Source organism: Chanodichthys erythropterus, chromosome 22 (genome assembly GCF_024489055.1).
Source record: "Chanodichthys erythropterus isolate Z2021 chromosome 22, ASM2448905v1, whole genome shotgun sequence".
NCBI lineage: Eukaryota > Metazoa > Chordata > Actinopteri > Cypriniformes > Xenocyprididae > Chanodichthys > Chanodichthys erythropterus.
Genome location: NC_090242.1, coordinates 17,464,819 through 17,481,754, shown reverse-complemented (window position 1 = coordinate 17,481,754; position 16,936 = coordinate 17,464,819). Strand labels below are relative to the sequence as shown.

The 16,936-nt window shown below is 38.0% G+C and overlaps 1 protein-coding gene across 2 annotated transcripts in view; it reads left to right on the top strand.

Moving 5' to 3' along the window:
* Nucleotides 1-3,360: 3,360 nt before the first annotated feature.
* sfswap (splicing factor SWAP) overlaps nucleotides 3,361-16,936 on the top strand; it is a 114,826-nt gene continuing 101,250 nt past the window's right edge. The window contains exons 1-3 of one of the 2 annotated variants that reach the window (XM_067375541.1): nucleotides 3,361-3,691; nucleotides 5,357-5,520; nucleotides 13,916-14,047. In XM_067375541.1, the coding sequence (XP_067231642.1) occupies nucleotides 3,498-3,691; nucleotides 5,357-5,520; nucleotides 13,916-14,047 (490 nt within the window). In that variant the 5' untranslated portion in view covers nucleotides 3,361-3,497. Of the gene's footprint in view, nucleotides 4,875-5,356; nucleotides 5,521-13,915; nucleotides 14,048-16,936 lie in introns of both variants that reach the window. The other variant, XM_067375542.1, reaches the window with a different exon arrangement.

The window sequence follows — 16,936 nt, the reverse complement described above, 5'->3', positions numbered from 1 at the left end:
GTTGTGAATGAACACAAAAGACAATAATTCCCGAGAGACTGAACTCTTTAATCTCCACAAGCAGCGACAGAAAATGTACAACGTTAGCACTCACTCAGAAGAGTACCTCATACGGAAAACAGCCATATACATAAACATAGTCCCCTCTTGTGGCCATTATGTGCACTGCAGTCATTAAGTATTGCAGTAAGGATACCACAATTATAATTTTCGGAAACCGAGTTAAACATAAATTGTAACCATTGATCTCTAAGTACAGCGTCCCTGGGAAGGCCAAACAAAGGTGATTGGACTGCGGGTGAAAATAACACCGTTTCGACGACATGGCGACAAACACACTCTACAAACGCAACTCTTGCTCTTCTCCGTGGGAGCGCAACAAAACCACGCCTTTTTTGTGTATTCCTGTGGGCGGAGGTTAGTCAAAAAACTGTTTTAGTGACGTCATTAAAGAAGGAAGTAGAGGGATGTAGTCCAAACTGGCCGTTCGATGTAGGCGATTTCTGTTAAGTAAATTATCTTGCTTGGCATTGAACTTTGAGCTTTAAAATTTTACAGATTTTATTTATACTCTAACAACAACATTACACACTAACTAAAGTTTGAAACATGGGATCACGAAGAACGGGATCTTTAAAAACAAACAGAAGTCAAGAAAAGATCAAAATGGAAATGATGCATTAGGAAGGTTTAAAAACACAAATGTGCAGCTTGTATTTTTATTAAAACTCTACAATTATTTAATTCTTCCATTGTATATTTGATTTGTGAACATAATTTTTTAGCAGTGTGACTGAACCTCTCATTGGAACACTTACATACTTGAAGAAACATGAATATATTGACTTGATCTGGATAAAATTAGACCGCTTACAAAAGTATGTAAAGTGTCATGATTATGGACTCTTATTTTGACATTCTGTTTTGTTTTCACGGCGGCAGCGTTGTTAAAAATGCCGCGCCACAGTTGTGCCACCTGCAGAGCCCCTCTGCAGGATGATAAGGGCCACTGTGAGTGAGTCGGCTATCTGGGTAAGCCCCACACAGAGGCCGCGCTCACCGAGACCTCATGCCCGCACTGCGAGTGCATGAGTCTCGCCTCTCTGCGCTCGCGGATCGATTTCTTCACTGAAATCAGTCCCGCCCTTGCACCCTCCCGTCTTCTTCCTCCCGCGAGCCGGCTAGGAAGAGACAGCTGGGTAGAGGGGTTCAGCGCCCAGACATGGGAGAGCTCACGCTGGCCCAGCGTCCGCGTGCCTCTCCCTCTCCAATGAGAGAGCCGTCCCCCGTCCTCTTCTCGCGCCCAGAGTAGCGTCGCTCGGCAGAAGCGAGCGACCTCGTCTCTTTTGGCGGTTCAGAGGACGAGCTGCTTGATGACTCCATGTCTCTCGCGGCATCTGAGACGGAGGAATGGGCCGGTGACTCCGAGGACCCCGCCCACCTTCCGTCGCTGGAGCCCATCGACGCACGGCCTGGGATGGATGCCGAATTATTCCGTGCCCTCTCCAAGGCCGTCGAGGAGCTCGACCTGGAATGGGCCCCTCCCGAAGAGCCGACACGCAGCAGGCTGGACAAGTGGTATCTGCCAGGATGCCGCCAGACCCCTCACCAGCGCTCTGCCCCCTTCTTTCCTGAGGTCCACGACGAGCTCACAAAGTTGTGATGCGCCCCATACTCGGCCCCCTTACGCACTTCCTCACCTGCGGCTCTCACCTCAGTTGACGGCTCCCGTGACAAGGGCTACGAGCACATGCCACCACTGGACGAAGCCATGGCCGCTCACCTCTGTCCTCCCGCGGCTATGGGCTGGAAAAACAAGAGGGCCCTTCCATCCAAGCCCTGTAGGACTACCTCCGCTCCAGCTCTTCCACTGCTGCAAGTTGACCCAGGCCTGCGTCCACCCTTTATATTTCATTATATTTTAAAGAATATAATAGAATGCCATTATTTTAAATTGAGCTGAGACATGATTACAGAGGGTTTTTTCACACCCTACCTGACTGAAAGGCCTCATTAATATGCAAGTCATTTCAGGTCATTATTATTTGATTCTTTTGTCTTCTCAAGTGTAAATGGCCCATTATTCATGATCATTCACGCCTCCACGCATACTGTGTTTCTTGACAAAAAGTGACTTAAAAAACTAAATCAATATATTGTTTTATATGAAGGAGTAGGCAGCATAATTTTTACATAATTCTGAAGCAAAAACTCTAGTCTACAACCTCCAATACCCAGAAGTCTTATGAACACAGATTTAATATACTTTTTTTGGGCTTATTTCAATTACTTAAGTTTTTTGTTTTTTCAATAACCACGCATAAACATTATTCCTTCAAAAACAAAAACATGTACATACATGTTCCTTACATATTTTTTGTAGCCTAGTTTGTGTTTAATACAGTGTAATGACACTTGTGTCATTAATGTGTTTATGAACAAATGAAAAAAGCACAAATGTCAGGGCATGTCAAAACTTCTCCAGGCCCCAAATCAGCCTCAGACTCCAGAGGGTTAACTCGGTTAGAGTTTCATGACTGAACTATGTATAAATATTAAAAGAAAAACTAAAAATGTTGCCTTGTCTTGTGACCTTTACTGAAATAAGGTTAAATAGAAACACTAAAATTACTAATGGAAAATAAATAAAAACTGAACTAAAAATAAATAAATAAATATAAAATGAAGTACATAAGTCCATAACAACATTACTCAAATTTAAAATAAAATTAAAACTGAAAAAAAAAAAAAAAAAAAAATGTTGAGAACTTGAATAGTATATAAATATTACTAACACTGAGACACACACATCCTCGGAAAATTCTCAGAGCCCTAAAGTGACACAAAAGGCATTAAGTGGAATTAATAAATGTTTTATTGGTGCTCCAGAGACAGATAAGAAACCATTTATTATCTACAGTACCAGATTAAAAAGAAAAAGATTCGTTTAGAAAGAAAAAAAGCCCTTATTTTGCACCCCATTCATGGCATGGAAACAGTGCGCATGAACAAAATACACTCATTAAAGTAAACAACTCAAAAACTGTTATTTAGGTATTGACTTGCTTCTATGTTGAGTACAAGGACTTATACAAGTTTACAGCGTGGGTCAAATCTGCGCCTTCATTTTCACTTTAACGTTGACATTTTCGTCTTGATTGGGAACGATATCCATCTTTCCTATCTAAGCGCAAAGCAAAAATGTTTATGTTATAAAATGTTTAATATTATAAAAGGCTCATATGTCATATACAAATATCTTTAAAAACTAAAACGGCAGCACTGCATTTGGTTTAACGAAAAACAATGTAACGAATCTGCGACTCTGAAACGCAACTTTCTTCAACCCGCCATATTTGTTTCAGCAGTGTGTTGATATGTGTTGGAGCAATTGTTAGCAGACATATGTTATTCCAGTTCTCTTACTTGTAAAGAAATGGTTGCACATTTATAAAAGTCTATCGCTTATTGTGCGTTTCTAGCGGATATTATCTGGAATGTACCGGCGCGGGGGGAGCAAGAAGGAGCATAATAAAGCGGCTAAGGAGCAGAGCGACAGTAGCAAGTATGCGGAGCTGCTGGTGTTCGGCTACGCCTGTAAGCTGTTCCGGGACGATGAGAGGGCCAGCTACCACGATCAGGGCAAACACCTTATCCCATGGATGGGGGACAAGAACATCATGATCGATAGGTCGGTTAAACAAACCTAATGGGATTCATTACTTAACCAACTTAATGTCTTCCAAAGGGACGCTGGATGTATTGTGTTGTTTTGCAGCACAGGAGGAGCTGATATCATTGTGCGATGTTTACATGGCCAAACGTGAATAAAAGAAAACTTGACAATGACAGATCTAAGATAACTTGCTTGGATTGTGATTTTTTTTGTAAACTCAATGAGTTGTCAGAACTGACAAATGGTTTCAACAAGAAGTTTAAACCAGCCTAAGATGTTTTGCTGGTCTCCAAGCTTGGCCAAGACGGTCATTATTAGCTGGTCTTCTGGCCAAGCTGGTGCTCAATCTAAAAGCTAAAAAGTATCCAGATGCCTTTTAAAACCATCAGAGAGACCAGCTAACCAGCTTAGGCTGGTTTAAGATGTTTTTATTTTCCTATGCAGGGTTAGGGGATGTTTTAAATCTGAAGCAGAGTCCTTGCCCGCCTGGCCCTCGCTTGTATAATTTAAAATTAATTTAACTAGTCACATTGGCTAGTTAATATATTGAATAGAATAAATGAATATTAATCATAATATGAACCTTATGTACTGGGCATGTCATGTGAGGCCTCTGCTTCTTAACACTCTTTGATTTTGCTGTGGTCACATTTATATTGCATTCATACGATTAAATGCAAACCATAGCAAATTCACATCAGATTAGCCTGCTACTGTAAATTAGTCCGTGCATTAAGGTGGTTCTCACATATGTGATCCATGAATTGAATTCCATTATATGAATTCTGCAGTCTAACATTGTTCTTTTGCAGGAAGCCAGTCTTTTGACAAGTAGTCAGTCAAATATTGTGTTCTTTATCTGTTTTCTCTCTTCCTCATTGCTTTTTCCAGTTCAGCTGCAGACCTTTTGAAAATGTGAAAATTGATATCAAGCCAGGAGTGTTTTCAAACGCAGCGGGTTGCATTGAGCCACCTTAATCTGCATGGATCTGTTTCTTGTTTCCAATGTGTATGTGTGTGTCTCTCTATCACGTAATACAGAACTTATTTCCTCAGCAATTAAGGCTAAGGGGTCCCGCCAGGCCCCAATTGCCACCTCATCGCCCACTTCTCTCTTTTGCCGAAGAAACTGGAACTGAGAAGTGGAAAACAGGAGCGAGCGCAGGAAAATTTCCTCCATATGGGTTCTTACGGATAGGTATTTATGTACTCGGGCTTGTGTGGATGTACTTCTTTTGCAGTAAATGTAGGAATGATGATGGCAGTTGTCTCAATAAGTCTCAGTTGTCTGACAAGGGTACAAGTTGGAATGGTTTGTTGTACCATGTAAGGTAAGAAGAGCGTTGTTGTTTGCGTTTTATTTTTATTTATTCGCCTCTTGCGTCTTTTTATGGTTTTAGTGAAGAATTAGATGGATTTAGTAAGTTTACCATGCAAGTGCACTCATCTGTTGACCCCGTATAGCCTCTGGAGTGCATCATATAGGCCGTCTGCCTTTTGCCACCCAGGCATCTCCTCATGCAAACCTTGTAAGCGAAGTAGAATTTTGAAAGAAAACCATATATGTGAATATACAAACAAAAGGCTTTACTTTTAGGGTTCTCCAGTGTGGTGAGTATTTGTTGTATGTAATCCAATGTTAATTTCCTCTCATCTTTAACCACATGATTCATATTGCAGGTACGATGGCCGCGGTCATTTACATGATCTTTCGGAATATGACGCAGGCTCGTGGAATCACGACTACCAGCTGTCCGAGGAGGAGGCCAGGATAGAGGCTCTGTGTGATGAGGAGAGGTACCTGGCTATGCACACTGATCTACTGGAAGAGGAGGCCAGACAAGGTAAATGCACAGTGATCTATGAGCCTAGTCTTCTTCTTTTTTTCTTTTTTTAATTCAAGCTAAGGTGGGTGATATGGCAAAAAATATCATATCAGGATTTTTTTTTATTTTTTATTTTTTTAGGAAAATCCCGATTCACAAATTTTTTTCTTTTTGCTGTTCTGCAAGTCACTGAGCAGTACAACCAAATTAATTTCCCTATTTTAAAAATGTAGCCTTACAAGGTAACAAAATATAAAAGAAAAAACGAATGACAGACCATTTAGGTCAAAGTAGGAGTTGGCGAAGATGAAAATCTTTATTTCATTATTTTATCTTTTGTTATTAAAAAATAAGAACAAAGATGCACATTACAAATACAATATAAAATACAAATGAAATGGCATTATATTTAGATCGTGGCATGAAAGGTTGCAGTGATGAACAGCTGATCACAGACTGTTTAAATAACAGATTATTTTCATCCTACTAATAGAAAGACACTGACACAGACAAATCTGACTGTACATAAATCATTACATATCCGATCAGGCATTAGAACACAGTTACTTACATGTTGTTGCATTACTGTCGAGTCCATATTGTAAAAGTCTGTTTGCAAAGCCTGCGCCGAAATGCGATTGATTTAACCAAAGAATCCCCAGTAAAATACAGAATACTGATGAATAAAGCTCAACTGAGACATTCACATTGTTGAAAATAAATAACCATATTCCTAGCAAAAGGATCCTTTGAAAGGTAATGTTATTTTTGTCCTGTTGTATCGCTCTTCTCTCCTCTCTCATCTCAGTAACATGCCAATGGGCGGGGCTAAAGTTGCAGTGATGAAGTAGGCTTTGATTTCTTCTGCAGAGGTGGTGTTTCACCTGTCTATGACATAGGCACATTCCAGTATCATTTGTTCAAGGGGCCTGGTGTCAATAAAAGCTTTTATTGGACTAACAAGGAAGTTTTCAGTTTTGAAACTTACAGGCTATTCTTAGTACGATGACCTCTTATATATCAAAAGCTCAAGGAAAAGTTGATTTCTCAATTCATGACCCCTTTAACAGTAATAAGAAATTGAATGAACAAATGTAAAAACACTCTACATAGACATCACTGTATAAATGTATATATACACTGATTCTTATTAAAGCTACTGGAGTTATTCAGTGAAGAGCAGAAAGTCGTTTTCTCTTTGTCTTTTGTTGTTTGATTAACATTAATGACAAGCGGCTGCAGGTTTATTAGGCTGCTGTCACTTTTAGGACCTCATGCATGGATCTATATACAGACACGCATCCGGTTTTCTCCCAAGAGAAAAGACTGTTTGTCAAACTTGTGTGTATTTGACAGTTGAAGTGCAATGAGACATGAAAGATAACTTAGTGTCTGTCCCTCTATTGACTGCCTTTGAAACTACTTTGACTCTTCTAAAAGTTCATAAAGTGAGCGTAAAACTAATCCATATGAATCGAGCGGTTTAGTACAAAATTTTCGAACCTGAATGACGGTTAAAAATAAAATTCTCCTTTCGGAAGCTCAAACGAATTTTATTTTTGCACCTCATTGGTTACTTAGCATGTTTGAGCTTCCAGAAGAGGTTGGTTCTTGTGTATCATTCAGGTTCGGTTGAGCTGCTGATATGGATTGGTTTTACAATCTCTTTATGAACTTTTTGAAGCTTCAAAGTGATAGTTGCAAAGGCAGTCAATGGAGGGACAAAGCTCTCAGATTTCTTCATTTGTGTTCCAAAGATGAATGAAAGTCTTACAGGTTTCTAACAACATGAGGGTGAGTAATTAATATCAGAATTTTCATTTTGGGGTGAACTAAAATTTATAAAAATATAAACTAAGCAGCTTTATGATTATCTTATGTAAATAATAGGGTGCATAACTTATTTCTGCTAATTTCCATATTTTTACATCCATCATTTTGAGATAAAATGCAAGACAGAAAGCCATTCTAACAATTGCCTGTCTATCTTCCTATTTTTAAACAGGAGATTTAAATAATAATCTCATAATAAATAGGTTATTGTTTTCCTATTATTAAATTAAATATATCCGCATTATTCCAAGCATATGACATTTTAATTACAGCAGTCAATCACGCAACCATGTGAGCAGCACGTTCACGGGTTCGTAGGATCACTAAACTCTCTCCTCCACCGTGAATAAATCACCATCTGAATGCATGAGTTTTATCACTGAGGTGCCATGCAAATTTATTTTTACAAACGTTCATGTGAGAAACAATTACCGTCTGAACAGGGATTATGACAGGGATGCAAATCTCTTCCTGGAGTGAACAGCCCTGCAGAGTTTAACTTCAACCATAACTAAACACACCTGATCCAGCTCAAGTCCTTCAGGCTTGTTTGAAAACTGCAGGGTTGGAACTAAACTCTGCAGGGCTGTTGCCTTCCAGGAATTGAGTTTGCAAGTCAAGTCCAGTCACCTTTATTAATATAGCACTTTAAAATAGTGTCAGTGCAGTCAAATCAAGCAAGCCAGAGACGTTAGTGGCAAGGAACTCCATCAGTTAACAGAAATTGGAGAAAACACCTTGGAAGAAACCAGGCTCAGTCGGGGGGCCAGTTCTCCTCTGGCCAACGAATGAACACTGTGTGATTATGATTCAGGCTGCATCACATGTCCGAAGTCAGATTTTGCACCCCTGCTGTATGGTTTCTAGAGATGATATAGGGCAGTTTGTTCAGCACGGTGATGTAAGTTTTGTTATGATTGCATCATCTGTGATTTCTTGGAAAAACATGATGCAATTCTAATACCAGCTTCAGATTACATCGTTCATTGTCTAAAATCAAAGTACTGTCCAAACCCAGTCATAGATTTATTTATAGAGCCAGTCAATCAAAGATGTATTTTACTCATTTCTGTGTTAAACTGAGATTCCCAAGTCAAGGGACCTACATACTGACGCAGTAGCATATCTTGAAAACTGCATATCTTCAAATATGTCATTGCCATTGTTTTTTTTTTTTTGTTGTCTTAAATATTGTTTTATATTGCATGATGTTCCTGTCTTATTTTTTATTTTTGTTTTGGTTTCTTTTGATATTTTATTATTAGTGTTTATATTGTGTTGTACAAGGATATTGGTTTGGTATGTTGTGCAGCACTTTGGTCAGCATTTATGTTTTTTTAAAGGGCTATATAAATAAACTTGACCTTGACCTTGACCTTTGTGTCAAGATGCACACCAATAATTTTTTCTTTTTTCTTTTTTTTTTCTTTTCTAGTGAACGTTTAGAAAAGTTACTTTAATATTCTAATTGAACTAAGGCCTAATTCTAGCTAAGGGTAAGCCCTGTCTGTGAAACCAAGCCTTAGGGTCAGTATGTTTTGTTTTTGAAAGAAATATCTATTTATATTTAGCCAGGATGCATTAAATGTATCAACAATGAGAGTAAAGATTTCTGTTTCAAATGAATGATGTTCCTTTGAACCTTTTTGAGACCCCATTTTAACCATTTAAAGTTTGTAATTTTTTTTTGGTTGCTTTTTTATAAACTCACCACAACTGTTTTTTTTTTTTTTTCTTTTTCTTCAGTAAACCATGCTTTTCATGGTTGTCGACTTGTGCAGTCAGACTTTAAGTGCATTCCTCTAATATCTTTTTGATTGTATTATGTTTAAAGAATAGTAAAAGGTGCTTGTGCTTGTGCTTGTTTGTGAAGAGCGTAAAACTGAAATGGCTGCTGAGTTTGTTTTTTAGAATAAATCAAATAAGTTGAGTTGTAGAATGTAGGCATGGGACAGTATCAAATTTTCATGTTGCGATTAATTGATGAAGCTTTTATCACGGTATACGGTATTGTCACGATATTAAAATAAGTTGCAAAACCATTTTTGTCATAGTTTAACAGGTTTAAGAACTCTTTTTGTAATAAAACAAAAACAACTCTGACTGAAGTTTTCAAACAGATTAAAATGCAAAAGAATTAGGCTATAAAGAACAACAGATAACACTTTACTCTATACTACATGTTGTAGTCCAGATTAAAATATAAAAATGTTTAAGTTTGAAAATAAATATCCTTTTAAGTCTACAACAACACTGATGCTGCGTCCCAATTCGCCTACTTATACTACGTCCTAAAAGTATGTACTGTTTTTGTAAAGAAAAAGTACATACTTTTGAGTGTGTAGTAGAAGAGTATGCAAGTTTTGGGACATACTACCTCGTCATAACTGCGTCTTTAACGGACGTTCTGTTGCTTAGTTACTCAACCTGTAACTGTTTAAACTACCCTGTCAATCATCTTGTCACAGTTAAAATCCTCCACATTGAATTAAATTTATTTTCCTACCGTTTCGGAGAGAAATGTAGTGGCACGTTGATCTGCCAGTCATGGGTCTTTCATGCAGAGAACTCTCCTCATCTTTGCATAATGATGCATTTAAAAGTTAATGACCAAACACATCGTTATAAAAGTTCACAATGCTGTTGCAGATGAAATATAATGTGGATAACATTTAATAAATATCTTTTTGTCAGGTTAGACACTGCTTATTAATCATTCAAGCCCCTTTATCTTAACCGTCGTACCTCGCACGTCTGTCATGTTTGTAGTTTTTAAACACTTTTTATTAGTATTTGTAGTTCTAATCGAATCCTCGTCCACAGCGCAATGTGTTATGGGCAATATTAGCTGTTAGAAGTGTGCATGGATATGCACTTCGAATTCTAACCGGAAAAAGTACACCATCCGAGTATCTTTGGAATACTCATTTCAACATACTACGATTTGGGACATACTAATTCTTTTTTCGAATACTATTTAGGACGCATAGTATGTGAATTGGGACGCAGCATGAGATTCCAAAAAAAATTAATGGCTGTTTGAAGCATTTTAAAAACTTCACTAGCGCAGTTACTTTGTTTGCACGGTTTCCGTGGTAACCGCTGCACGCTGCTGTTCCATCAGCGCCCTCTGCTGTCAGAGAGTGAACGCGCACTTTCATTCAGCGTGTCTCCTTCACTGGTTCTGCCATGTGCTTCTCGTGCACGTTGGGATTGTTTACATCTGAGCGTGTGTCCTTTTGATGCAGAATAGTATTCTTAATTGCCTTAGAAAAAAATTTAAAAAAAATTAATAATTGGTAATAAATTATTTACGGTATTCTGAAGTGCCGACGATTACAATATCGTGCATATTCATTATCGGAATTTATCACATTACCGAATATTGGCACAAGTCTAGTAGAATGTGAAAGTGTTCTCGTCGGGTTATACTATGTCACCAGACCGGCTCCTGGTTGCTATGTCAGATGATGTTTTTATGTTCTGGAATGTTGTTCAAAACATCAATTTTGTCACTTGACTACACCCAGCAATTGAACTCTTAATTCAGTTAAGCGCATTTATGTAACCCCTTACCTGATTAACAGGTTGCTGCTTACATCATCAAATATGTGTTGTAAGAAAGCAATAAGCTATATATTGCTGCGGATGCACTGAAATATCCCAAAATGTCATAAAACTCTATTTTACAAGTGCTCATCCAAATCACTTTTGTTGGAACGTTTATAATTTTTTTTAATAATCTTTTTCAGCATGTTGTTTCATAGTTTTCAGGCTATGCTGACAATTCAAATGGAGCTAATTAAATCCAGCACATTATTATACCTCAATATATGCATGACCAGGTTCAAAAGTGATGCTCCTTAGCTCAATTCGCAGTTTAACAATTTTTAAACAGAGGTGTGTAAGTAAGTGGGGGTGAATTATGATGTCCTTTGCTGATAGTGTCAGAATGCCATAGTCATTATTTCTGTCATCATCATGTAGATTCGCCCTTCGAGGGAGACCCAACCTCATTAAACTTGTATCAGTCTGTCTACATTAACATCCTATAAACCTTAATAAAGCATTTTGATTGTTTATTATTGGGCTGTCCTTGAGCTCAATTGCAGTTTTAGTAGTTGTGATTCTGTAGTGAGCTTGTTAAAGATGAGAATACACTGGATGTTTGGATGTGCAGATTGGCAGGAATATTGAGGGTCTGCTCTTGTGGTTTTGACAAAAGGTTAGTTTCAGGTTAAAGGATTAGTTCACTTTCAAATTTAAAATTTCCTGATAATTGATGACCTCCATGTCATCCAAGATGTCCATGTCCTTCTTTCTTCAGTCACGGTTTTTGATTAAAACATTCCAGGATTTTTCTCCATATAGTGGACTTTAATGGATCCCAAATGGTTGAAGGTCAAAATTACAGTTTCATTGCAGCTTCAAAGCGTTCTACACAATCCCAGATGAGAAATAAGGATCTTATCTAGAGAAACCATCACTCATTTTCTAAAAAAATAAATAAATACGTTTTAACAGTAAATGCTCATCTTGAACTAGATCTCTTCTTCTCTATTAGAATTTCGGCAGTGTAGACACTGCTAAGTGTATTACTGCCCTCCTCAGGTCAAAGTTTGAACTAATTGTTATATACTTGCACAAGCATATTGTATATGACAATTTAGTTCAAATTTTGACCTGTGGAGGGCAGTAATACACATAGCAGTGTCTACACTGCCGGACTTCTAATAGAGAAGAAGAAGAGGGCTTGTTCAAGATGAGCATTTATGGTTAAGACATATACTTTTTTTTTTTTTTTTTTTTTCGTCTGGGATCATGTAGATTGCTTTGAAGCTGCACTGAAACTGTAATTTTGACCTTCAACCATTTGGAGGCCATTGAAGTCCACTTTAAGGAGAATAATCCTGGAATGTTTTCTTTAAAAACCTTAATTTCTTTTCGACTGAAGAAAGACATGAACATCTTGGATGACATGGGGGTGAGTAAATTATCAGGAAATTTTAATTTGAAAGTGAACTAATCCTTTAACTGTGTGAGTGCTTAGGTGCTTAGGTGAGTGTCTGTTTTAGGCGTTGGTTGTGATTGAGAATAAATTAAATACATCAACAGATTTGCTTGGCCACTGTCATCAGCACGCACCTTGTTTTCTTTCAACTATGCAGTAGATTCAGTATGGTTTCTGTGCTGCATTTACAGTATAAAGTTGGCTATAGATCAGTTGTTCTCAACTCCAGGCAAGAGGACACACCTACCAGAAAGATTTAGATGTTTCAGTAATTAAATTACCTGAATTAACTCATCAGCTTCTTTGTAGGTTGAATGAGACATCTAAAACATTCAGGGGTGTGTCAAATGTCAAACAACAATGTCAAAATGATTCCCGTTAGGGCTGGGCGATATATCGAATGCTTTTGTCACGCGCATTTCGTCAGTAATGACGTATCGCCGTTGATATTGAACGCAATATTTCGTGGCTTGTCAGTTAACTATGGCTCTGTCTATTAAATGCCGCTCCATTTGAAAGCAAGTGATGGCGATTTAGCGGTAATCAGGGAACCGGCTTTACTGACGTAATGCGCGTGACAAAAGCATTCGATATTGCCCAGCCCTAATTCCCGTACACATGGATCTAGAAAAACCACTAAAAATGCTGTATTATGCTGCAAGGCTAGGAGCTGACGATGTCATTTTGTAAAGAAACACTACGCACCTATAGACTGAACATGTAACACACATGCGCATGGCGTCACTGGTTTTTACGAATTCACCTTTTTATAGTTTAAAAAATATGATAACGGTGACAAAAAGTTGCACTTTTGAAACCAGTTTTAAGAAGTTTGCATTTTCAGGCCCCCAAAGCATCATTGTCATAGGTTTTCCATTTTTAGTTGAAAATTATGTAGTGTAACCCCCCTAAATATTATAGTGATGGCTTTGCTATCAGGTATATTTTGGGTACAAGTTTTTTTTTTTTTTTTAAAGGGTTAGGGTAAAACTCATTACAGTGTCAGTGAGAGTTTATTGCCAATTTCCTTTAAAAAGATTAAAATATTTAAGCACATTTATTTATTTTATTGCAGTAAAGACATTTATAATGCTATGGAAGATTTCTGTTTCAAATAAATGCTTTTTTTCTATTCTTCAAAAGATAAGAAATGTTTCTTGAGCAACAAAATTGCATTTTAGAATAATTTCTGAACTTACGTGACACTGAAGACTGAAGTAATGGCTGAAAAAATTCAGCTTTGCAATCACATGACAGATTTCATTTTAAAATATATTATTTTTATAGAAGACAGTTGGTTTCTATCCTTGGTGAACATAACATAATTCCTTAAAAAAATCTCACCCAACCTTTGAACACTGTATGCAAACTAAAAAAAAAGTAAAATAAGTTAAGCATTTCTATCTGAATTAAGGCTAGTCAAATAATGATTTGTTGGATCAGTCTTTTAGCCCCAACCTTGTGAATCAGCTGTAAAATTGTGGACAACAGAAAGAGAATGTTTGAGGACCCTGAACATTGCATTCAATTCAAGTTTTTTTTCATGAGAATCCTTTTTTTGATTTGCAGAGGAGGAGTATAAAAGGCTAAGTGAAGCTTTGGCCGATGAAGGAACCTACAATGCAGTGGCCTTCCGTTACAGTGCAGACTACTACGACCCCTCCCAGCCCACTGAGGAAGAGGAGGCCAACAAAGAAGCAGGTGGGATCCGTATAAGTCTAGAAACCACACAACTTCAAAAACCACATACTTACTTTGAACTGCTGCTTGAGTCTGCCTGAGGAGGTTCAGTTTCTGAGACAAGTTTCTGTTCTTCTCAGACATACTTTAGCTTCAAAATGCTCCGGATGAAACGAGGCCATTTCCCTTAGGTCAAATAAGTATCGTTTTTGAGCCTCAAGGCACTGGAAACTCAAAGTTTTTTTTTTTTTTAAAAGTGATTGAGGCAAGCAGTGGATATGCAGAGACTGTTAATGACCAGCAAGGTCCAATGGTTCAGCACTAAAGGGTTTTAGCAAAAACATCACACTCCATGGCTGATTGCTTTATAAACACTGGAGCCTAGAATTAGTTTGAGTCCTCAAAGCTCGTCTCGAGCGGAAATTCTGTGACAAATGAGATTCTAAAACAAATAGCAATCACCCTCGATGCTTTTGCATTCCTCATTCACACCTGCTTGCACCAGCACTCTGCAGAAAACAAGACACTTGGCCTATGGTGTGCACAATCCTTATCCCCCACACACACACAGTCAACTAGTGTTATTGATGTCTTTTTCTCACTGTGACTGTGATGAAGTCATACATTTTTATAGAACCCAAACTGGAAGCCAGACAGCTCCCTCCCTGATCAGAGGAAGATCATTCACGCTCATCAGCCTCAGACATTGTGACCCACAGTCCTTTCACTGACTTTCTGATATTGGCCACAAAATTGAAAAGTACTTTTTCAATGTGGCTAGCTGTTATCTGATTGGCTGGCTTTACACAACTTCCAAAAATAAGGGCAGGATTATTTTTTTATTCAGTTCACTTAGAAATAAAGTCATGTTTACCAGTGCCTAGTTGCAAGAAATTCTGAAAGTTAAGAAAACCCTTATTTATAATTGCATTGGAGTATTACTGATTTCTTAACTTACTAACTTTATTATGCAACAAGGTGCGGGTTTTTAGAACAAGCCCCTTTGAAGTAGTCTGACGTGGTCATAATCAATTCTAGTTTGAATATGAGTCTGATACTGCTCCATTGGGCTTTGATTATGGGGGCGTATTTCAACCGATCCAGGAAAGACCTCAATTGGATAGACCTACAACCAATCAGAGCTACAGAGTAAGTGACGTATGTTGAGCGACGCATAGTTGTCAACAGAACTCTTCTTAGCGACCATCGGGGCCAGCTGATAAATCAAACTTTTGCCGAATCCCTTAGGAAGGACGGCAAAGACATCTTTCCCATCGACAAATGCCTTGATCGCGGTCCTCTGTTCCTCTTTTAAAATTAATGCGCTGTCGATATCTTCTATAACGGACACGATGGGCGGAATCTACACATCTCAGTTCTTCAACAACAGCTATCATTGTTGTAAACTAATTGACCTTTCGCAAAGACTCGCCCCCCTTAGTTACTGTTGCTTTGTCCGAGAAGCCGTGGTGCTGTCACGCCACACAGAGTGGAAAATACATCGCGGAGCAAAGAGGAAACTGACAACACATCGACAGATGAGACGGAGCAGGTTACTTATGATATTAAACAAAGTCCCAGCTTTCAAACTGTGTAGTTATTAAAAAAATTCAAACGATAAAATCCGTTTTGTGGCTCTTTAATGTGTTGTGACCATGATCGTGACAGATTGCTGTAGCGCCTCAGCTCAAGAGGCTCGTTAACCAATCATCTCTTCCTACTAGTCCATTTATAGCATCAAATAAACATGAATGAACATGAGAATGAATGTTGTTTCAAACGCAGAAAGACGTCAATATGCACAATTTTTCAAGTTTAACTCTACCGATGTTAATCTAACTCCTGACTGCTTTGTCGGACAAAATAGCGGATGCAGCGTTCTGATTGGTTAGATCGCTTGTCAATCAAACTCCCCAAGCGCTCTTTGATGACGTGACTGATTACGTTTCTGGTGATAATCTGTCAATCATCGCCCTGACAATGTGATTGGTTCGAACAGTTTCTGTTTGGGCATAATTACTCCTCTACGGATCGAGTCCAGACTGAACACCCCAACCTCAAAATGTTGTGTGTGGGGCTAAGTTCGGCTGGCATCCAGGCTACCTTGGAAGATGAACTAATCACCTGATTTACCAATTTAATGGCATCTTATAAGCGAAAGATATTTCCAAGATATTTAAAATTTTTGTTTGAGGAATTTAGAAGCAAGATAACTTGATATCCATGAGCAGAACTGCATTTTTTTGCTTTGTTTTTTTCTGAATTATATCTATAAAATATTTTGTACTTTTGGATATCAATATTCAGCCAGTTCTCCATTGATTTCTGTACAAAAATGCCTTGTTTTAATGCCATAATTGTGGTATAATCTAAATATAAAATGTAGATTAGCCAGTTATTTCATTCTGATGGTCTCGATTGTTGGGTTGTATTTTGTAATCTTTCTAAACGTAAAAAATAAAAAAATAAACTCACATGACAACTGATTATTTATTGGAAAGGTTTAGAAGGGCCTTTTGATTTGTAGGAGTAACTAATGTGCTGCTAACCACTACATTTGAATATCTCCCTCAGTTTCTTTGGCTGTTGCACATTATTGCACCAGTAATGTATTTCCATCTCGAGCCTCCATTTCCCTTCATATTGAATTCAGCATAAAATTTTAATTTGGTTTTTACCTGTCCTGACCAGTTCATGGAAGCTAAGGGTTTAAGCGTTCATAGAGGCATGTGGTAAACAGAGCTGACGGGGCTTGTGGTCTCTCCAAAAGTTGGAGTAACTTAAAATGAAACTTAAAGTGCCTCTGGTTCTTTTAATATGCCCTTAAATAAAGAAGCTACATGAAGCTTGTTTTCTCCTCTCCCTCTTGCACCTCTGATTCCTTTTTGCTTCTTATGCGTTTGCTGATCT